Here is a 24716-nt window from a genome sequence, read left to right on the forward strand (position 1 = left end):
TGTTCTTTCAGTCTTTTTCCACATGCATTTTTTCAGTTAATGTTTTTAGTTCTTCTGTTTTTTCTTGTTATGAAATTTTTTTTTAAAAGGATTTGCTTTGAAGAGCTACCAAAAATGTCCATTGATGATATTTCTTCTAGCTTACTCATTTTCTGTTTGTGATCATTTCTCAACTTAGTGACTGTTACAATGTCTCACAAGGAAAAATGAATCAGGAGTGAAACAAAGAATAATAGATTTCAGTAAACTGAGAAAGTGGGAGAATTGGCTGCCAAGAAGTGGAAAATTCTTGTCAGTGCTATAATCTGAAAAGCTGTGGTGCTTATTTGTTCTAAATTCCTATAATGTAATCTTCCGCTGTTCTCACATAGTGAATATTCTGAAAAATTTGGAATCAGACTTCAGAAGCTGTCTTTTCATTGCTCTTCCATGAGTACTGTATTCATTTTGAATTTATGAATTTTACGTTGTCTTTAAAAATTTTTAATAGCAAAAGAAGTGTATTATATGACAGTACATTACATTTATACAGGGCAGCTGCCTGTTCGCAGAGCTGAGTTTTTAGTAGTGTCTTTAACGCATTATATGTTCCCCATAGGCTGCCACTTTTTTTTTTTTATTCTTTAGTTGTAAACTCATGTGTATTGGCTCAGCCTTATAGACCATATTATGTCCATGAGCTATGCTTTTATTTTGAATAAGAAGTACCATGTGATATATTAGAATGTATTTCGAAGTTTAACATGTATTATCCAGTAACACATCCCAGTGAAGGGAGGACTGCTGGTTTCAGTCAGATATTCTTAGGCCGGGAATTTGTCTGCTACCAAGCAGAACACTTCAGTCTTCTACCACAAGCCATTTACTCTCCAAACAGGGCCCTGACTTCTCACTGGGACACAGAGACATTCCACACAAAAATGCTAAATCTTGTGAAAATGAATACCTGAATGTGGAGTGTAAAAACAATCCTCAGCAGTGATTCTGAAATCCTATTTTAGAATTTTATGTAATTTAGGATTAACCAAAAAGTATAGAGTGGTCAGTTTAGTTGTAAGAAAAACACAACAGAATGGCAGGTGTCTGAAAATAAGCAAAAATAGGTGGGTATTGTTAAAACTTATCAGCTGAACTCATCCATTTTAGTTTCTAAAAACAAAGTACTTGTTGGTTTAAAACTGAATGCCAAAGTTAGTTGGTATAATTTTGTTTCTTTACTTACTCCAGCCTCTTCCCCACCAGTGCCATTTATATCCATAGAGTTATAATTTGATATGCTAATACATTGGGACTATGAACTCAATTCTTTGCAGTGGAGAATATTTTTGCAGTATGAAATTAAATTCTCTCTGGAGGATCTCTCCCTTTTAAGCACTGAAGTTTGCTGATCATTATTGTGTAGTTCTCTAAGAATTGGTGAGTATTGATTACATTTTGTATTTAATCTTAGATTCATTCAAGAATAGATTTTTCTCCTTTCAAAATGCAATATGTTAGAATTTACATTGTGCCTTTTCCTTAAGCACATCTATTTTTTCTAGAGGAAACATTTTTTTGTTGTTGTTGAAGTAGTCTTTTTATTTCTTGGCTTACTATATGTTAGGCTGCCACTATCTTCTAAATGTTTGTTACATTATAGCCTAGTACTCAGATCTAGCATTTTATAGTTGACAAAAGTGATACTGGTTTTATTGAACCTAGCAATGGACTCATGTCTTGTAAATATTTGCACACAGTTTCCTCTTATCTTTTACATATTTTTGGACTCATTTATTTATTCATGATGCCTCTTGCTTACCAAGCACAGGGGTAGGAGAGACTGCAGGACAGTGCTGTCCTGCAGCGATGGACACGGTGCAGAGGCTCGCGGGAAATGGTGGTCTTGGAAGATTGTGCTGCAGAGGTCACATGCAGAGTTAAGGGATGGGCAGGAGTGTTCTTAAAGAGACAGTGAGAAGGAGCAGTTGCGTGGAAGAGTTCAAGGCCAACCTGGATTGCTTAGCATGACTCTGTCTCAAGAAACACAAAACAAGGTACAGAATTTAAAAATAAAGTGAAATCAGGGAAGCTAACAGCTAATATATTGGCGTGATTAGTAAAAACAATAAGCTCCTGGCCAATGAAAAAAAAGGAAACTATATAAATTATGTTAATCAGGAGTGAAAGATGAGAAATTATTATAAATCCTTTAAGCATTAAGGAGAATATTGAAATATGAAAAAATTTCTCCAGTAATTAAACAGTTTAGATTACATGAGCAACTTCTTTTGAAGACAAAACTACAAAAGCTTATTCAAGAAATTGGTGATAATTTTGAAGTACTTCTATATATATATTTTTTTTCAATTTGTGTGTGTGTGTGTGTGTGTGTGTGTGTGTGTGTGTGGCCAGCTCAGCCCACCAGGGGGCGGGCTGGCTGGCATGTGGTGCTGGGGATTGAACCGGTCCCTGTGCCTTGCTAAGCTTGTTCTAAGTAGGTGCTTTAGACTACTGAGCCATCTCACCAGCCCCTTTTTAAACACAATTTTTTTTTTTTTTTTTTGGAACCGGGGATTGAACTCAGGCCCTTGCACTTGCCAGGGAAGTGTTTATTCCACTGAGCCATCTCCCCGGCCCCTAGTACTTCTATATTTATAAAAAATAAAATTCAAAAATTTAAACATTTCTGTAAAGTTTAAGTAGGCATATTCTAGCAGAATTTAGCAAAGAAATAATAGCAATTTAACTCAAGCTCTTCCAGAGGACCAAAAACGATAGAATATATACCAACTCTTATGTATGTATGTACAAATTTTCATTACTGGGAATAGAACCCAAGGTCTTCATACTGAGCTACAAATCAAATCCTTTTTTTATTTTTTTTTATTTTTTTTTTATTTTAAGGCAGGGTCTTGGTAAGTTGCTAATGTGCCCAGGAGGGACCAGAACTTGTGGTCCACCTGTCCAGCATCTCCAAATTTGAGATTCATTCCAAGGATGTACCAACATCCCTGGGTCTCCAGCTCATAATTCTAAAGTGACAGTCTGATATGAAAACTAGATGGATACTAAGGAATAGTTTCTCTCATGAGTAAGAAATTCTCAACAAGGTGTTGGCAAATTGAGTACAACAATATTTTCAAAGAATATTATATCATGGCCAAGTGGATTTATCTTGGGAGTGAAACATTAGTTTCATATTTGAAATCAGTTAGTATAACTTATCCTATGCAGAGGCTAAAGAAAAATATCCATACTGTGATCTCAGTAAATGCACAAGAGCATTTGATAAAATTTAACATCTCTTCAGCTCTTTGCAAACTAGGAATGAAAAACAACTTCAGCTCAATAAGTAGCCTTCTGAAAACCCTGGAGTTACCATACTTAATGATGGGAGAATTAATGCTTTATAAGGCAGGGAAATTCACTTTTACCATTCATCTTCAACAGTATTCCTAAGGCCCTAGGTATAACACCAAGAAAAAGATAAATACAATCTGCAGACTGAAAAGAAAGACAAGGGAATTCTTAGGTAGGTAAAGAGTTCATGAACAAAAATCAGACTGCATGGGAAATACTTCAAAGAATCAACAATTGGGATTGCATCTTTTTGAAAAGTTTCTGCACATCGAAAGAAGTCACCAACAGAGTAAAAAGAAAACCCATGAAATGGGAGATAATTATAGCTGACTGTTCATCAGAGAACTCCTTCTAGGACATAAAAAGAATTGTAAAAAATCAGGCCTCCAAAATTCAAAGACCCAATCCAAAAATGGGCATCTGAGATGAATGTACACTTCACAAATGAAGAGATACACATGGCAAATAAATATATGAGAAAATGTTCAACGTCATTGGAGATTCAAGAGATGCAAATTAAAACAATGCTGAGATACCATCTATTACCAGAAAGAATGGCCACCATCAAGAAGTCAACCAATAATATGCTGGAGAGTCTGTGGGGGAAAAGGAATCCTTAGCTACTTTTGGTGGGAGTGCAGACTGGTACAACTATTATGAAAATCAGTATGGAGATTCCTTAAAAAGCTAGGGTTTTTTAAGCTGGGTTAAATGGAGGTCCCATTTAACCCAGCTATTCCCATCCTAAGTTGGAAAGTTTTTCAGTTCATTTTTTCAAAAGAACTGAAATCATCATACCACAGTGATATATGTGCACGCATTAAACATATACTACTACTATAAACTAGTTGTACAGTTTATCATAGCTAAGACTTGGAAACAACCCAAAAGTCCATCAACTGAGGAATGGATAAAAAAGATACGGTATTTTTTACACCATGGAGTATTACTCAGGCATAAAAAGGTAATTTTTTTGGCTTTTGTAGTAAATGGATGCAACTAGAGTCTGTATTGGTAAGTGAAATAAATGAGACCCACATGTGCAAACATCATATTGTCTTGCTAGTATGAGAATCTGAAAGAGTAAATATAGCCTGAAAAGTATAATAGATACGGTGAAAGGGAAATAATTTGTTCCCTGGGAAGGAAAAGCTGGGATGAGGAAAAGGACAAAAGAAAGAAGGGAAAAGATATGTTTATGAATATATGCAGGATAATTTGGATAATTGTACTGCCGATTTCTGCTGGTCTTTTGAAAGCAACAGTTAATGCTTAATTTTTTTTCCTTTTTAATTTCTTATAACATTTCTTTTGTTTTGCTTTGTTTTTTAGCAAAAATTTTAGAGGTTTATATCTGGTAACCTAAACAACTAGTTTGAAGATGACATCATGCAATATAGCAGCCATTGTTGAATTCCTATTACCTTGTCAAGTGAATTTTGTATCATTTCTAATGCTGCTGTTTTTAAATTACTATTTTGCATTCTTTAAATAAAGAAACATATACCTAAATCAAAAATAGCAGCTACTACGTTCAAGAATACAAACACTAAATATTATAAAGATAGCCTCTTAACCCCCCATCCCCGCTTTTGGGACAAGGACTTGCCATGTATTTTAGGCTGGCCTTGAACTCACTTTGTAGCCCAGGTTAGCCTTAAATTTTTTGAGGTCCTCTTGCTTCAGCCTTCCAAGCTGGGATTACAAGCATATATGTCCATACTCAACTATGAAGATGTTGGTTCTCTTTATTGATTTAGAGTAATTTCAGTCAAACACACAAGTAACATTTCAGATATTTCTCAGTTCCAGAGATTTCCATCCATAGTCATTTGACTCCTGTATCTAGATCCAGAGTGAGACAGAACAAATGGTGGAAATGCATGTCAGAGGCAGGCTGTTTCCCTCTGGCACCTGAAAGCAGAGGGTGTGACAGGGCAGAGAGAGCCGGAGAGGAGCAGTTGGCATCCAAGCTCACACTACTTGACTGTCCCCTCCAACTCATCCTACCTCCTCTCTCTATCACTTCCCAGCTGTGTCATTGGATAATCTCACCACTGGCAGAGTGCACTGATGAGGGTTGGAGCTTCAGGGCCGGTCACATCCCGAAGCCCGTGAGCTGCCAACCGAGCCTGTCAGCACAAATCGAATGTTCAGGCATAGGTGAAAGCATCCAGGGCCATGACTAGTTCTTGTGTTCTTGAAATACAAGATGAGAAGTATTTTCCAGGCCAGTTACCAAGTCATTGTACCCAGCTTGTTATAAAGATAATAGAAATTCACCTGGGGTGCAGGATTGAGGCACTGGGAATAAATCTTCATGTGACTGGAGTTTTATTATATTAACGGCAGTCTTTGCTGAAAAAGGTGTGTAATACATAATCCTAGGATTGTTTATTTTTATAGAAAAAAGGAAATGGATCCCTGTATTACTCTATGCACAAAAATCAGTATATTAAAGGCTGCAGTGTTAACACAACTTTTCAGAGTAGAAGGATGAGGAAGAAGAAATACAGAAAGAGGAAGATTTTTCATTTCTACATTGAAGTATAGAAAATTTTCTTAAACAGGGCTTCATTATTAAATTTAACTGTTGAGTATATCCACCTTATAAGACAAATGTATTTATTTCTATGAAGTGACACAGTAAACAGTTAATAAAAAGATAAACTATGAACTGAGAAAGGTATGTGTAACACAAATGCTGACAAAGATTAGTCTTCTTTTACAAACTACAAGCAAAAGGGGGGCTGACAAGATAGCTCAATGGACTATGTACCTGCTTAGGCAAGCTCAGGTACCAGGGTTTGATCCCTGGCACTACATGCTGCGCTGGCCCTGCCTCCAGGCATGCTGAGCTGGCAGCTGAATCTGGGTGTGGTGGCGCACACCTGTAATCCCAGCACTAGGGAGGCTGAAAACAGGAGGATCACTGTGAATCCAAGCTGTATAGTGAGACCCTGTTCCAAATACATTAAAAAAAAAAAAAAAAAAACTCATTAAAAATAAAAAGCTTAAATGGAATTTCATAAAAGAAGGACAAATAGTCCCAACACATATGAAAAGAAAATGCAAAATAAGACCTTGAGGTAATGATCAGTGCTTTCTAGATTGATCCAATAAAAAATATAAGAATAAAAAGTGATGGAGCCATAATGTGACTCTGGACAAACTCATATTCACTGCTAGATTGATTGTAAATTGGTACAATTATAGTAAAAACAATGTAGTGTTATTCTACAGAGTTGAGCCTTCAGGTAGCATGACCCAGCAGTTCTGCCCTGTGCTGTGTCTTCGACAGACCACTGCACACTAAGAGGTGATGTGTGCTGAGAACACAGCTTGCTTGTTGATAATAAATAGCAGGTGGAAACAACTGCAGAACCCATCAAGTGCGAGAAAAGATGTACAGGTTGTGGTAAATCCATACCAAGTCATAAAGCAATCAAGGTGAATGAACTGTAGTTCATTTGGATGACACATACAGAACAGTATTTTGTGTGAAATGCCAGTTCTAGATGAAGTATAGAAAAATTTCCCAACTATTTCTTCTTCAACATGCACTATGAATATATTCAAAATACATCGGACTTTTTGTTAAACAGAATGTTACTTCAGCACAGCATATGGTGCCAGGGATCAATCCTGTGAACTGTAGATAAAAAAGAGGTGCACCAGTTAAGACTGTGGACTTTGGAGCTTAACTGCCTGGAGGTTGGCTTTTGCCTCTCTCCCTTGCGAGCTGTGTGGTCTCAGAAGTCATCTGTCTTCTCTGCACTTGCATTCTCTCTGCTGTCACATGCGAGTATCAGATGATTTAATACAGGTAAAGTGTCTGGAACAGAGAGTGTTCATTAGTATTTTGAATCCTGTTGCTACTGGGATGATTTTCTGTTTACTTTCTACTGTTTGTTTTTATTTTCAGTCATGTTGTATTGCTTTCCCATTTCAGTATTTTTTTCCCACCTCAGTATTTTTAATATATGATCATTATTGGTAATTACAAAATGGGCGGAAATATTAAGGGTTTAAAAAACGCAGTATAATTACCTAATCAGGCAGTCCTTTTATGGCTTCTGTTCTTTGCGAGATTTCAGGGTTTTCAAGTGTCTAGAAGGACAAATACACTTTTTTTTTTCCCATGAAAATCTATGTGTGAATGGTGTAAGTAACCTGGGTTAGTATACCTATGTGTTATACAGAAATTTTCTAATGAACTTCTGCACAAAACATGAATTAAAATAAGGAAAGTTTATTAATTTTCCAGTTCCTTTAGGCTTTTAGTATGTGGGCACATATTCATCCTCATAATTGTTTTATGCACAGATGTTATAGAAAGCATAAAAAAAGTTGTCTCTAGCCATGAAGATTTTTCTTGTTAGTGTTGGGCCCTCACTAAGACCCATGATTTCATTATAATTGAGGTTTTAGGAAAAATAGTTTCACGTTATCCACCCCAGGAGGACTTTTGATCATCTAACTAATGCTAAATAAGGCTGGGAAATCCTGTGACTTCTTACACACTCCCACCTGTCCTCTTGTTGCTGGTTGGTGTTGGTGCTCCTTTGGGGGCTATGCAGGGTTCTGAGGATTCATTATTCTCCACTCAGAGTCCTTGTAAGCTGGCTGGTGGATATGTGGATGACGGTACAGTATAAGCACAGTTCAAGTTGTTTGGGCAGTTCTTACATCAAAAACCAGTGAAAGCCAAGAAGCAGAGCAATAGTGAGGACCTAGAAGAGTTGGCTGATAGTTCTGCCACGGCAACCATTGAACAGTAGCCATGGCCCTCCGCTATCCCATGGCCCTCCGCTATCCCATGGCCATGGGCCTCAACAAGGACCCCGGGTGACCAAGAATGTGAGCAAACTGAGGCACAGCTGCTGTTTCAGACACCTCACCAAACACACCAATTTCACGTGGCACATGATCTGGGAGGTGTGCAGCTTTGCCCCTACGAGTGGCTCACCATGAGCTGCTCAAGGTGTCAAGGATGACTGCGCCCTCAAATTCATCAAGAAAATGGTGGGAATGTGCACCAAGAGGAAGCACGAGGAGCCGAGCAACATGCTGGCTGCCATGAGGAATGCAGCCGCCAAGGACTGAGCCCCCCTGGAATAAAGCTTTGCAGAAAGTTCAAAAAAAAAAAGAAAAAGAAAAGAGTCAACTGATAAATAATAATAATACAATTCCACAAGGTTCATGATATGTAGGTAGATGAGAAAAAGTATGACTTGATGATTAGCGGATTAATAGTGATCATAGGACAGATGATGGAACCTCTGAATATTTCTGTAACAAAGTTGAATCTTTAAGATTGGATGAAAAATTAGGTTTTAAGGACATGTCATAGTACTGTAATTTCAATAGGAATATGTGTGTAGTGCAAAGATCTGTTCCCAAGTTGGGAAGTAGGGCCCAGGCCGCTCCAGAGAGGCCTGGAAGGTGCATTTCTTTATCCGTCTTCTTTCTGTTCTCAGAGGGGACTTTATCTTTTGGTTTGATCTTTGCTTTTATCTTGCTTTCCCTTATCTCTGTATGCCTTACCATGTGTAGTTTACTTTTGCCATTTTAACTTTTATAAGTGCATCGAACCATTTATGTATAGTTTTTGTGTCATATATCTCACAACTATGAGATATATTTTCACTATGGTACGAAAAAGTAATTTACAGTCCTGCATAGGACTCTTGTAAAAATCAGAAAATAAATACTGTTTTGGACAAAACTGGTATTTTGTGTTTTAAGAATCTACAAACTTTTTTTATATTAATTTTATTGAGAAAGAAGTAGCAGTGAGACAGTTTCAAAACAGGTTAGGACAGTTACAATAAGTAATACATTGCATATTGTCTTTGTAGTAGTTATTCATACTACAAGATGCAGACATGATACCTTGTCTGAAGACTATTAGTTGAGACTTTCTTCTCATAGAACTAAGAGAAAGTAGCTATGTATCTATTCTAAGTATTTTGTATATATATATATATATATATATATATATTTTCACTACAAAATGGTCCTTCATTTACTTTTTTTATATTTTAATAATTTTATTGAGGACATAGCAATGAGATAGTTTCAAAACAAGTTAGTAGCACAGTTATAGTAATTGCTACATTGCATATTGCTGTCTTTGTAGTAGTTATTCCTAGTATAAGATGCAGACATGATATCTTGTCTAAACACCATTAGTTCAAAACCTTCTCATTGAACTAAGGGAAAGTAGCTGTATATTTATGCTATTTTGTATATACATATATATTTTTTTCCTACAAAATGGTCCTTCATTTATATCCTCTTTTCTGTTTACTTTTGCCAGAGATATATATTCCATTGCCATTCATATATTGTAGGTGCACGAATTCAGCCAGCTGAGCCCACTCTGGGGGCGGGGCTGGCGTGGTGTGTGGTGCCGGGCTGCAACTACAGTCCCTGTGCTTGCCTAAGCTTGCCTGAGCAGGAGCTTTAGTCCACTGAGCTATCTCACTGGCTCTATACAAAAATTTTGAGTGGTCATTATATTATGCTTTTTTTGTTGTTGTTGTTCATTTGTGTTTTTGTTTTAGCTTCATATAACAAAAGAACCAAGAAAACATAACTGAAAACAACAAGCCTATTATTTCACTTCATAAAACTTTACTTTATAAAAACACAATTTTTGAATTGTTTCTCAAAAGTATCATGAAATGTTTAGAAGGAAATTTTTTTATCTTCAAGCAAAAACCATTAAGACAATAAAAATTTCAAAATGAGTTAGTGGGATGGTAACTAGTTAGTACCTTGCTTATTGTTATCTTTAGTGTAGTTGCTTAAATTACAAGATATAGGCATGAAAAATTAATCGTGATGTAAACACAAACCTTTCTTTTCATTGAAGTAATAGAAATTAGTATAGCTATCTTAACTGTTACATGCATGTGTAAAAGTAATATATTTATATATATTTATGTTTGTATATATATTTACTTTTCTTTTTCCTTTCCTACTTTCCTCTTTTTCCCCATCCCAGTTTCTCTTTCCTTAAAAGGAAAATCTTAACGGAAATGTTTGGAGCAGATATGGCAAATGTCCTTGTTTAGAATGCACTTACATGCTTCTAAGATAAACATTTAAAACCTTGGGGAAAATGAGAAGAGGCAGGAGAAGGCATTTCAGAAGAAATACAAAAACTAGTATATAGGGAAAATGTCCAGCTCTATTGAGGTCCTTAAATTCGTACAAGATTTTAATTACTTTGATATTACCTTTTTAAAAAATCTGTGGAATGCAGTGATTTTCAGGCAGCTCCTTTTTATACAAGGTTGGTTTGAGAATCTTCAAATTCAAAGTCAAGTTCTGGTAATTTTTTTATTTTCTTGCATTAGCAATTCTTCTAATATGGCATGATTTACTATGTCATCATAGTAAGACAGCATTAGAGTGTGTCCATGGCAGTGTAAAATTAAACACATGCTCACAATCAAATTAATGTATTTCATCTGTCTTCAACTAATAACAATCTGTCATGTTATCTATCTGAGTAGGGGCATAAACAGTTTATTTTGTGTTTGGAGTAACTTCCTGGAGGTAGTTAATGTGACAAGTAGTTTGTTTGAATTGAGTATAACCAGATCAACACTCTAGATGTTTCCTTGATAACCTAAAAATTACTGTGAAAATCTCTACAAGTGCTATATTTATATTTTGCTTTTACTTCTTTTAAGTTAGACAGCAACATTTTTTATAATCATTTCACTGAGAATAGTTCTGTTCCTGTTGTTATGTATAGACTGAAGAGCAAAAATTGTTTATACTTTTAATGCTTTTTTCTGTGGACAGAAAATAAACATTAATAATGTAATTAGCATCATATAGTATTTTTCTTATTTTGAAAACATGAAGTAACATTCTGTTTGAATAAAATGTTGTATGTATTTTGAATATATTCATATTGCATGTTGAAAAATAAATAGTTGGGAAAATGGAAGCATCATAAAGTCTCATTAATATTCAAAACGTGATAGAGATACTACTGTGTTTCTGAATTTCAGAATTTTACTTAAATATATACATAATTTATTCTGATTTGCCCTGATTTGATATATTTTAGGTATCTAAAATGGTTTTGTTTGTTCATTATCAGTAGTTGTATTTGGTAGATGCAGTGGACGTTCGAAAAAAAAGGAATCCTGAATGCCAACAAACAAATAAGACTGAAGAAAATGAAGTTGTTATATATTTGGTTTATTAGCATTAGTGTGTGTTTTAAAAGTTAGATGCATACGTTTTTAAAAGTACATGTAAATCAAATGTAATGCATTATTAAGGGAATTTTACTTGTCATATTTGGACTAATCATGATGGATCATTTTTAAACATTATGCAGTTACACAACTGGTGTGTACAGCTGCAAGTACTTTGTAAAGGAATTTATAAAATCCAGCACTAAGGCAAATCATATCTATATTCTTCTGTTGTGCTTATGGGCTCAGTTTTATGATTTTTTGTTATTAATGCTTCAAAGTATTAACCAGCTATACTGACAGTTCACTTTTTAAAATAATAGTGACCATTTGAAGTTGTTTATTTTCATCATTTTATTTAGAACTCTCAATAAAAGACTATTAAGCAAGTATCTCTAGTGCTAGTTCCGTCTTTGGAAGACTTGTTTTGAATTGGGCAGTATTGTGATACCACTGACAGACTTTGGGATTTTAGTCAACTCACTCTGAATTTCTGTGTTGTGTGTGTGTGTGAAATTAGGGTAGAGGTTATGTATCCTCTAAGATTGTTTTGATGTCCAGGATGTTTTGTTAATTTTGAAACAGAGCTGGGCTGTTTCAGAATTCTCCTGACATGATTTGTCTGCTTCTCCTTTTGCTGTTCAACATGTTTTCTCCTTATAAAAGCCAGATTTTTTTTTTTTTTTCTTTTCAAAATGCAAAGACAGTAGTGTGCTGCTGACTACAACCTCCTCAGGGCTTTGCACTGTAGTACCTGCATAGCATCTCATCTCATCGCATTGCGGGTTCCCATTCTGGCCTGTTGGCTTTTTTTGTTTTCCTCAGTTGTCTTCATCTTTTTCCTGTTTTTGTTTCCTTTGTCCCAGTGACAGAAAGTTTTTCCCCTTCAAGCTCTTTTTTGGTTAATTTTTATACTTTAGACCTTAGATCAAAGAAGTTTCCCTATATAAAATTGTCGTAACTACTATCTTGGTACCTGATGATACCCATTCTAGTCTGTTGCTCTGCCTTGTCACCTTTTTTGCTTCCCCACTTCAGATTATCAATGTTGTAATTTCTTCATTTATGTATATATTTATTGTTCTCTTGAATATGAGAGTAGAAATAATTTTTATTTTGTTGTCCTCTTTTTTTTTAGGGAAGGGGCTACAGGGTGTTGAGGGTCTCACTACTAGATCGGACTCTAGTGATCCGCCTGTTTACAGCCTCCCAAGAGCTGGGATTACAGGTGTGCACCACCACGCCCAGTCTCAATTGCTGTCTCAGCGTGCTCCAGGGGTGGGGCTGGCATAGCAGGCCCGGAGAATAGAACCCCCAGGGGTTTTAATCCGCTGAGCTATTTGGACAGCCTGCTTGTTCTTTTTACACAGTATTTGCCATATAATAGCTCTTCATATTTGCTAAATTTATCTTAAGGTATTTTATTTCTTTTAAAGAAGTACATGAACTTTGTTTTTGTCTCTGATTTTCACAACCATGCAATCTGTATAAATCAAATTATGCTTGATTAATATGTAGGGTTGTAATGACTTTCAGGAGGAAGAAAATATAAGCCACCTGTGCTTCTATTTAAAGTTCATGGCATTGATAGTGATAACCATGTGTATAAGATGGATAAACAAAAATGGGATATCTATAACGGCTTTAGGAAGGTAACTTTTTTTATCACTTGTAATTTTCCTCTGAATGAATTTGGAAACAGTTGTCTATTGGAAGTACTTCGAATCAAATGGAAAAGTTGGAGGCATTCTGATACATATTTATGTATCATAAAGATTTCACTTAGATGTAGTGATATTTTGCTCAGATGGACTAGAATGTAGGAGGTGAATGAAAAGAGCAGCAACCTAGATGACTCCTGATGCTCAGAGCTCTTAGTTCTCAGACTCCAGCTTCATGCGTGGCCGTTCGCCAGCTCAGGCCTTTCTAGGTGCTTCTGCACATGGCCTTTTTGTGTAAGGAAGGTATACTCTCTCTGCTCACAGGCTAGCTCTGTTTCCTCACCCTTCAGAGTTGTATCATTACCTTTCTGTATATCTTTCCTGTCATCCCCAGAGGCTTTATCTTTATAAATTTCCTTTGTCAATACTCCTGTCGTGTACTGACATCAGTTAGTCACATAAGATTTCTCATTGGTGGAAATACCTGAGGTCTGAAACTTAAAGGAGAAGTTTAATTTGATACATGGTTTCAGAAGTGTCAGTCCATAACTGACTGGCTCCAAAGGCAGCAACATGATGGAGGGCATGGTGGAGCAGAGCTACTCACCTCATGGTGGTAGAGAGGCCCAGCCCAGGGGTGAGAGCAGTGAGAGACATCTCCACAGGCAGGCCCCGAGTGACCCACCTCCTCCAGAGGAGCCTCCCCTGCTCACAGCATATTCAGCTATGAAAAAGATGGGCATTTTGTCTCTGTGATGTGACCGTTTCTCTTGGACTCAATCCAGTCAGGTTGACCATTTAGCTAGCTGGCGGAGGGTCTCGTCATCTGCTGGTTTCAGCGTTTCACTGCATAGGCCTTTTAAGATGTGTTCCTCCTAGCCTTCCCAGAATGTAGTGCTTAAAAGATGGTAGATGAAGACTTGATACATGAGCACAGGGACAGACTGTCATAGTACGAGCGAATGTTGCCTATGTCCCCGTCGCATAGTATGCACCTGTCCAAATGCCCATCATTGCGTCTTTGTTTCATGTGTTATCTACTCATTTTGATCTATGCAAAAGTCTTAGGAAGTAGATCTGTTAGTGCCCCATTTTACACATGTGTTATGGTTTGTGGCTAGGTGTCCCCCCAGCAAAGCCTCATGCAGTCATGGAACAGACTTCTAGAGCGCATGGTTGATCCATGGGCCAGTGCTGGGATTACAGGTGTGAGTGCTATACTTGCCCTGGTCTGGGCAACCTGCGTACACTATAAGGGAGGGAAAGAGATAAGCGTTTTCTACTCCGTTTTGCTCTTGCTGCTTTTGCTGTTTTCCACCACTGTGAACGGCTGCCCTCTGCCATGTACCACCTTGCCTTGGAGCCAGCTGAGTATGGCCTGAAACTGCTTCAAACTGTGAGGTAAATAAACCTTTCCTTCCTTTATTCTGGGAGTCAGGTATTTTGTCCCAGCAATGAGAAAAGAGTTACTAAGACAACACGAGAATTCTGAAGCGGGGGAAGCTTAAGTGACTTAGCAAGGTACCCTAGATAATAACAGTGGGTGTCCGTCTATGTAATTAAGGTCATGAGAGGACTCACTATTTTCTTATAGTGAGAACACCTTAAAATCTACTTAGCAGTCTTCAAGAGCACGATACCTTGTTGTTAATAAAATGAGAAAACAGTTTCTGGTGAGGCTCTGGAGGGCAGGGAGCCAAGTATCTCTGGAGAAGGTTCTTCTCTACCTTGCCTACTTCCTCTCCAAGTGAACCAGTGAGGGGCGCTTGCTGGTTAGCTCAGTTGATTAAGCGCCTGTCTGGACAAACCCAATCAGGCTTGCAGGACTGCGGTTTGATCCTCAGCTCCACATGCCACACCACACCTGCACTTAAGGCAGCCTGAGCCAGCCAAAAAAAAAAAAAAAGCCTTCTCAAATGAACCAGTGAGCAACTGAAGAACCTTGGCCATATCCAATCCAAGTTCCTTCTTTATTTGCTGTAATAAAAATAATTGAGAAGCTAAGAAAGCTTTTTTTATCATATGGGGCTAATTGTTATATATACTCTACCATCTCTAGGTCCAAAATATAAGCAATAGAGATCATCTTTTGGAATAATAAATTTTTTTCTATTATAATGATGCTTTGTGTTAATATTTATATAATGTGTTTTTAAAATTTTTTTAAATATAGTTTTTTTTTTAAATTTTTTATTTATTTATGTGTGTGTGTGTGTGTGTGTGTGTGTGTGTGTGTGTGTGGCCAGCTCAGCCCACCAGGGGGCGGGGCTGGCTGGCATGTGGTGCTGGGGGATTAAACCGCGGTCCCTGTGCTTTGCTGAGCTTGTTCTAAGTAGGTGCTTTAGACCACTGAGCCATCTCACCAGCCCTATAATGTGTTTTTTAATGAGACTTATTTACTGTTTATTAAACATTTACCATTTGTTTCTCATCAAAATCTGTTTCCTCAATTAAAGCTATTTTGGTCTGGAAGTTACCTATATCAATACGTTGGAGCATCACATCAACGTAGTATTCAGTGTTCAGTGCAGTCAGCAGGGTCACATGATAGATGCCAGTGACAGCGTTAGAGAGAATTCTGACTTGCTGCTTCTAAATCAAAGCTGTGAACCTCAATGAAATAAAAATATTTTCAGAATACATAGTACTGAAATATTTTTGGATAAAGTGATAAGTAATGTAAGTGTCTTTGAAGTAGTCTGGGAGTAGAATGTGGGTGAAATAATACTGGTTATGACTTTAAGTTGTTGAGGCTGAGTGAGGGGTATACAAAGAGTCGTATTTATTTTCTACTGAAGTATTTTAGAGTGTCTAATAATCAGAAATTCTAGATTTGGATATTATTTTTGTTTGTTTGTTTGTTTTTATGTGTGATCCAGAACATATACCAGAGCTTACCATCATAACCATTTTAAGTGAATAACATAATTGGTAATAGATTCTTGTTTCAAAACAGACCTCCAGAACATTTTTAATCTTGCAAATCTGAAACTACCAATTAAGCAACATCTCTTTTCTCTGTTCCCATACCCCTTGTAATCACCATTTTCTTTTTTCTTTTTCTATAAATTTGATTGCTTTAGTTAGTTAGCTCTTGTAACTGGTATTATATAGTTAATGTCTTTTGATTATTGGCTTATTCACATAGTGCAATATCCTCAAGGTTCATTTATTTTATAGTATGAGACAAGATATCCTGCTTAAGATTGAATAATAGTTTGTAATAATAGTTTTGTAATAGATTGTATCTCTATTCCACATGTGTTTATTCATCCACCGATGAATACCCGAGTTTCTTTTACCTCATGACTATTGTGTCTTGGGTTATTAGGAACATGGATGGGAGCATAAATACCTCTTTGAGATGCAACTTTCAGCTTTTTGGGATGTATACTTAGAAGTGAAATTGGTGGGTCATATGGTAGTTCTGTTTCAGACATTTTTGAGGATCATCCTTACTGTTTTCTATAAGCGGTTGTACCATTTTACAGTTTCACCTGCAATGCCCGAGGGTTCCAGTAGCCACAGTGCCCACTGTTGTCAACAGTTTTGCTTCACTGTTTCTAATGGTAGCCATTCCATTCAGTGTGCTTTCTCTTTGTGGGCTTGATTTCTATTTTTCTGGTGACATGTCATCTTGGAAGAAATGTCTGTATAAGTCCTTTGCCTATTTTCGAGGCATTTTATTTGTACATATATTTCACATTCCTAGAAAAAGAGTCCCAAGATTCCCCTCTCTTGTCTGTTTTAGTCTTTGTGATTGTCTTTCATGTATTGAGAAAGCTTAATTCTATTTAATAAAAATAAAATGTAAGACCAGTGGAGATGATGTAAGTAGCTTAAAGACACTTGGAAATTAGATCATTGTAACAGTGTCCTGTCACACATGTGATACGTGGGTGCTTTCAGTAATTTTTTTTTTTTTTTTGTGTGTGTGTTTAGCAGGGTCTACAGGGCCTCACTATGTAGATCAGATTTGTAGTGATCCTCCTGTTTTCAGCCTCCCAAGTGCTGGGATTACAGGCGTGCGCCACCTCGCCCAGTCTCCATCACAGTCTCAGCATGGTCCGGGGGCGGGGCACACTTTAAAGCAGGAGCTTTAGTTTGCTGAGCTATCAGGCTGGCCCTTTGCTTCCAGTAATTTTAAGAATGCTTTGAAACATAGAAGAGAAGTTTTTACAGTGTAAAGGTCTCACAGTAATTTCATCTTTTTTTTAAATTTTTTTTTTCACTTTTTATTTTTTTATGCTAGAGAAGGGTCTACAGGGTGTTCAGGGTCTCACTACTAGATCGGACTCGGGCTCATAGTAATCTGCCTTTTTACAGCCTCCCAAGAGCTGGGATTATAGGTGCACACTGCCATGCCCAGTCTCAGTTGCTATCTCGGCATGCCCTGGGGGTGGGACTGGCATGGCAGGCCCAGAGATCAAACCTCCATCCCCTCTGCTGAGCTATTTGGCTGGCCCTCATAATTTCATCTTCAAGGCACTGGCAGGACCAGTGTCCGGTCAGGATCCTATCTGTGCTTCCCAGATGGCACTGTGAGTGCTGTGTCCCCCATGACAGAGGTGGGAAGGCAAGAAAGGTAGAGGACACTATCCGCACATGGCAGAAGGGCAAAAGAAGGGACGTCCAGCCCTCAAGCGTTCTGGTCTTCATGAAGGCTCAGTTCTCATGACCTGATTACCTCCTAAAGTCCCCACTTCTTTCTGAATGCTGTCTCACTGGCAAAGTTCCAACAGACCATGACTTAGTTGAATTTTGGGAACACAATTTAGACCAGACTGTCTAGTAATGGAGCTTTCTTAAATGTTGCTTGCTGATTTCTAATAACTACAGAGGGAAACTAGTAAAATACTAGTGGGCAGTTAGAAAAGTACCTGCCATTTCATCTGTGAGAATCTCAGCTGTTTAAAATAATTTTTATAATTCTTAGTGGCCTTTATTGTTTACAATACGGGTGGTGACATTTTGCGGGATTCAGTTGTACATTTTGCATGGTAAGATTCTTGCTGTCCACTACAATGCCTGACATAAGAGACACTCTGTAAATGTTTTCTGAATAAATGATTATTTGACCAGTATTACTCTTTGTGTGGTTATCTTCTTTAGGAAAAAACAAAAACAAAAACACTTTTGTTTGGCTAGTACATCTCTGGATGATAAGAATGAACTTACGTGGTAGTTCAGAAATCAGAGCAGAGAAAAAAGAAAAAGTGATGATAGATTCTTCCACTAGAAAGGACAAATGCAGCTAAACTTCAAATGATACAACTTCATTGGTTTTCTACTTGGAGACATTTCACTGGGAATTTTCCCTAATGACATGATTTGTTCTTGTTCTTATTGAATTAGGAAAGTATTTTTAGTTTCATTATTATGATGAGCTGCATATATAAATGTCAGTGCTAGTAGCTTAGTATTTTAGTCTTCCACAGATTGATGTTTGTGGCATCTGGACATTTTTTGTCCTGTTCTTGTTAGTAAGGTCTTAGTGATGTTCAAGGAACAGCAGTATGTGGCCAGTAAAGAAAAAAGAACATTATGGGGCCACAGAGGAGAGTGATCGACGATGCAGAGTGTGCCTAAGGAGAGTCACATGGAGAGAAAACATTCTCTCAGGCTTTCACAGAGAGCAAATTGGTCATGCAATGGCCATGACTTTTCCACATGGCTGACACTGACAAAGGATCTGCAAACTGTGGTACAGGGTTTCAGGCTAAATCCTGAGGGGACTTGACTGTCTTTGTCAGATACAAAAGTTACATTTCTTGTTATATAGGTCTTGTTTTATCTTGGTCTTAACCATCCAGCAGAAAAGTATAAACGAAGTGTAAAAAGTAAAGCCATATTAATAATGCTGAGCTATTAAAGGCTCAAGTCAACAACTTCTGACATTGCTAGTCTTACAGAAACCCTACTACTATTATGGACTACTGAACTATATAGGAATATTTGCTGAATTCATGCACCTATAATATTTAAATGACAATGGAATACCCTTCTCTGACAAAACTAAACAAAAAAAGGGATACAAATGAACAGCCATTTTGTATTTGTATATTCAAAATAGGATAGATGTACAGCTACATTCACTTAATTCGATGAATAGAGAGGTTTGTTCTAATAGTGTTTGAGACAGGATATCAGGTCTGCGTCTTGTACAATGAATAACCACTAAGACAACAATATGCAGTGTCTTAATTATTGAAACTGTGCTAGTAATTGGTTTTGAAACTATCTCAGTGCTGTTTCTCAATAAAATTATTTAACAAAAACAACAAAAAAGAAAAAAAATACCCCCAAAAAACCCTCCTAATTTTCCAAGGTAAGCAACATAAGTGTAGTGCAAGAATTCCATGAGATAAAAAAAATCTAGAGAAAGATCTTTTTTTTTTTTTTTTTTCAATGTAACTTTTTTTGTTGTTGTTTCGTTTGTTTGGTGGAACCAGGGATTGAACTCAGGCCCTTGTGCTTGCCAGAGAAGCGCTTATTCCACTGAGCCATCTGCCCAGCCCTCAATATAACTTTAAACAAAGCCTTTAATAAAGTGTAAGAGCATTTTTTAGAGATAATCAATTGCTACTATTATATAACCTTACTAGATTTGCAGATTTACAAGATTTTATAAGTTTGTTGGGCCCCTTCCTCAGAAAATCAGTTTAAGGTTTTTTTTCCTCTGTTGACCCAAAGAGCCTAGTTGCTCTTAAATCCTGTGAATATATTTGCCTTATACTTTGACGGCATTGGGTCAACACCCTAGCAGGGTCTGTAGGCAATAAAAAGAGAAACTGCTCAATAAAGGATCACATTTGAAAAAATAGACTGGGCAGGAGAAAATCAGCGTTGGACCTGAGTTCAGGGCTGCGCTGTAAAATACCTACAGCTCTTCAACTTTGTCCATGACTCTCAAAGTGGATACTTTGGATTTGGAAACAGTACAGCTGAGCTGTACCTTTGTGAAGTCAAGCCATGGGTGTAGACAAATCAGTGTCAGTATACAATGTAAAATTTATCATTTTAGCAGAATATTAGCTGTGAAGTTATAAAGATTACTACATTATCCTAATTATTCAAGTAATTAAACTGTTTCAAACCGAATATGTTTGGAGAAGAATCGCTTCTGTTAAATTAGTCCCTGTGATTGATGCATTTTGGGTAGCTGTCAGAGTACCTCACTGCACCTAAATTTATACAGACTACGAGAGCTCACACTTTTGAGGGCTTTGTCCTAGTCATTGTGCACTGTGTATGGGTTAATGCTGAAAGAATTCCACATAAAGAAGATACATTTATTTCTCTGAATTTGTAAGTGTAGAAACTGAGGCATAAAAAAATAAATCAGTTGTCCAAGACTACACAGCTAGTGTCTAAACTAGGGTATGATTTTGGAAAGTAAGTCAAGTGTAAACACGTTAAAAATGTTTTCATTGACTCCAATATTGAATTTTGTTCTCTTTTTAACACTTTTCTAGTTGATTTGGAGCATATGCGAACCGTAAAACCTGAGAAGCACTCACGATTTTGCCAGGAAAACGGTTTTAGTAGCCACTTTGTCTCAGCCAAGACAGGAGACTCTGTAAGTAAACTAATGAATACTATATATTGTAGTAATGTTTCTTTTATTTACTAACATAAAATAGAGTCTATAGTGTTGTAAAAAGAGAAACTGCTCAATAAAGGACTACATTTGGAAGAAATAGACCGGGCAGGAGAAAATCAGTGTTGGACATGAGTTCTTCCCTGAAAGTGTGCTTACTTTTGGAGCAAACGAATTCCTACTGAAGACATGAGAAACCTTAGGTCAGATATTCTTATTCTAATTATGTTACTTTTATGATTCATTTGACATACTTGTATTAAGGAATCTAAAAATGCAAAGATTTAAGAGTATGTAAGTCACTCAGAATCCCAGAACCCAGAGACGACCATTGATAACCTCATTTGAATCTTCTCTATCTGATGTCACAAGTACAGTGCAGGGCGTCTTCTTGCCAGGTGCTTGTAGTGAGTACTTACCTCAAGGCCTGTGATGCTCTACTCCGATGATTATCTCTATTTTATTTTTATTTTATTTGATCTTCAAAATTTTCTGCCATGACACAGGAATGCATGATAGAAATGGCTCGACATCTTCACTTGAAACACTTGGATTCACTTTCATTCACTAGTTTTTCTAAAAACATCTATTTCAAAATCCTCCCCACTTCCAACCATTATCACAGATTTAACTGACCATTAAACAGTAGTTGCCAGCATTAGCTGGAACGTGTTCTGCATATTAGTAGTGTCTTTGGAAACTACCAGTGAAGAGTATACCGATAAATCTCATGTACGTGGCAACCCCAAGGGTGACTGACTTCCTCAGACTCCCTGCTTAGCACGGAGAGCTGCACTCTCTAGGTACTTAGTGCACTTCCTCCTCCCAGCTCGCTCGGCATGTGGTGTCTGGCTTGGAGGGAGCAGGCTGACCTGATGGCGTCAGCAGCGCTGCTAACGGGTGGCTGTGCATGTCTGACCCTCACTGGAGCTCTGCTAACTATGTACAGTACATACTGAAAAAAGTCAGGTTGCTTGGAATCTATCTTCTTTTGAGGAGAACTACTTTGAGGTTTTTAAAGAATCAGTTGTAAACAAAAGGAAAGAGATACACACAGACATGCACCTATACCCAGAGTCTACATTGAGCACCTTCGGTGTGGCACGTGTCTCCTTACGTAGAGATGCACACGAGCAGAGGGTCTGCGCCTGCCCCTTCACGCACACTCTTAACCTTCCATACAACACGTGACCATAAATGCTGCTTTAGTTTTTATTTTTTGTGGTACCAGGGATTGAACTCAGGACCCTGTGCTTGCCAGGCAGCACTTATTTTACTGAGCTATTTCCCTGGCCCTATCTCTTTTATAAATGAGTTTTAAGGAGAGATTATGTAATAGTGTCTGACTTACATAGCTAATAAATGATGAAGATAGGATTTGTAAATCCAACTGATGACATTGTAGGACTCATATCTTAACCACTATAAATATTTGCTGAACAATATTAGGATAATAATACAAAAATGATTTATTATTTTTCCTTATTTATTCAATATTTTTGTTGGTAGAAAAGTGTTCATGTTACTTAATATTATCACTAGATTTGATAATCTGTTAAATTATTGTTGGACTGAAAGTTATTTTTAAATTGTTACTAAATGTTGTTTCTGAGTTCTATACGTAATGTTCTAATTTAAAATTTTGTCTACAGCTTTTGATATTTTGCCTATTTTCCTTAAATTGACAAGGATTAAAATGTATTGCCAAATTACCATCTGCAAGGCTAAATTCTAGTTTCATCAGTATTGTATGACTGCCACCCTATTACTTTATTTTTTTATTTTTTTTTATTTTAAGACAGGGTTTTTCTATGTAGTGCAGGCTGGCCTTGAACTAACTGCATATCCAGGCTGTAGCTCAGAGACTCACAGTGGTTCTTTGGGTCAGCCTCCCGAGGGCCAGGGTTACAGCTGTGTGCCACTGTGCCTGGTCACAGTCTCTGTTTGGACATTATCTGTTATTTATTTAGTTTTAAGTCTTTGTCAAAGGGGTTGACCCAAACAAACAATAAATCTTTATTATTTAAATTTGAATTTTTTGATTATAATTGTGATAGAAATTTTAAAAGTTTTATTAGCTATTTATTTTCTGCTTAGTAATATTTTATAATTTTCCACTGACTGTTAAAAATTTTCTATGACCACTTTTATAGCGGACATAACAGTCATTTGTTATAATTTTATAAATATATTTGTCAGTGTTTCTTTTTGTTGTTGTTCTTACTTGTTAATTTTTTCTTTTGTTTTTTGGTGCTAAGGAATGAATTTAGGTCCTTGCTCATGGCTACTAATTTTCTTACTTTTTTTAGCCAAAAGAAATTTGAAAAATTTCTGTGGTTTAAAATTTAATGTTTTCCTTTATAATATATTCACAGATTAAATGACTAAACTAAATATGAAATAATATAAAGAGGTTAAACTTTTTATTTTTTTAAATTTTCAAAAATGATTATTTTTTAATGTATTTTTAGTACAGGGTCTACAGGGTCTCACTACACAGGTTGGACTTGTAGTGATTCTTACTATTTTTCAGTCAGCCTGGGATTACAGGCACATGCCACCATGCCCAATCTCAGTCGCTGCCTCAGTGCACCCAGGAGCAGGGCCAGCACATAGGCGGGAGGTCAAACCCCTGGCCCTGCATCTGTTTGAGCAGGGGCTTTAATCCTCTGAGTTATCTCGCTGGTCCTTCAATTGTTTTTAGGTTAAACTCACTTAATTTGGCCCCTTGGAGCTCTATAAAAGTACACGATTAGTGTTTCTCAAGAAAGTCTTGTATAGATTGATTGGGCCTCTATGTTCAAAGCTTCCTAGGGGCCTTTTACATTTTGGGATTATTTCAATGTCTAATATTTAAACTTATGTGTAGCTAAGTATTCTTTGTATTCTTGTGTTGAGTCACCATTAAAGAGTAATTATTTTCTGTATAGACACTACTATGAAATGATTTGTTCTTGGAATGATCTCCAGGTCCAGAATAATTCCCTTCATTACTTGCAGATTAAATCCCTGGTTTACTAAGCTGTCTATGATACTATGAAGCTCTGATTATTAGTGATCTTAGCCTTTTATTTTTCCTTCACTCCACCTGGGCCACCCATTCCTGTGCGTGTCATTACAAATTACTGCAGCCCTGTGTTGTTGTAGTGTTGGAATCCTGATCATAGCGATCAACTATTCCGTCTTTCCTGCTCACACCGTGAGTGTCCTAACCCAGTCATTCTTCAGAACCTGGCTAGACCTGTGAGACACACAGTCTAATATCTTTATGAAATCCTTAACCTTCTTTGATGGCCTTAATTTTCCATTCTAAGGAAAGCTCATGGTCAGTCAAAATCACTGGCATATATGTACTCTGGGTTCCTTTTTTTCTCTTTATCTTTGTCAGACTCCCTTGGCCAAACCTTAATTCTACTTGGAGTCAAGCCTCCACTCTTCTGTAGATGGACACATGGATGTGACTGCAGGAAAGAAAAGGGGTGTGCTAGAGGTGTCACACGAAACGCATAGTCACTAGGCAGGCCCTTGCTGCTGCGTGGTAGCTGGGCCGGATGTCCTTGCTCTCATCGTACCACCTTACCTACATGACTGTTCTATAGCGTCTCTTCTCTCTTCAAACGTTCAAAACATTCTCTTCTGTTTTCTTAGCTCATAACCTTGTTTCTTATTTTGTAAGAAATTTGAAACAAATAAAAGACAACTTCCACATACCTCTGTCACACATCTACTCAAGCACCCCTCTCCTTTCCCTGCCACATTTGTTCCTGTCTTCTGCTTCCCGGTCCTTGCCATGAGAACTCTGCTCCTACTTTGGGCAACTCCTTGTGGTGCCCCACTCCCATTTCTCTTTGTGGAATTGATTTAGCAAGTCTCTCACACAGCATCTTTTTT

The 24716-nt window shown here is 37.1% G+C and overlaps 1 protein-coding gene across 2 annotated transcripts in view; it reads left to right on the forward strand.

Annotated features, from left to right (window-relative positions):
- The window catches only part of Rab28 (RAB28, member RAS oncogene family), a 96714-nt gene that overhangs the window by 59301 nt on the left and 12697 nt on the right, over window positions 1–24716 (forward strand). For both annotated transcript variants that reach the window (XM_004624561.2, XM_004624560.2), the window contains exon 5: window positions 20701–20804. In XM_004624561.2, the coding sequence (XP_004624618.1) occupies window positions 20701–20804 (104 nt within the window). The remainder of the gene's footprint in view (window positions 1–20700; window positions 20805–24716) is intronic.

Source organism: Octodon degus, unplaced genomic scaffold (assembly GCF_000260255.1).
Source record: "Octodon degus isolate 3935 unplaced genomic scaffold, OctDeg1.0 scaffold00006, whole genome shotgun sequence".
In the NCBI taxonomy this organism is placed as follows: Eukaryota; Metazoa; Chordata; class Mammalia; order Rodentia; family Octodontidae; genus Octodon; species Octodon degus.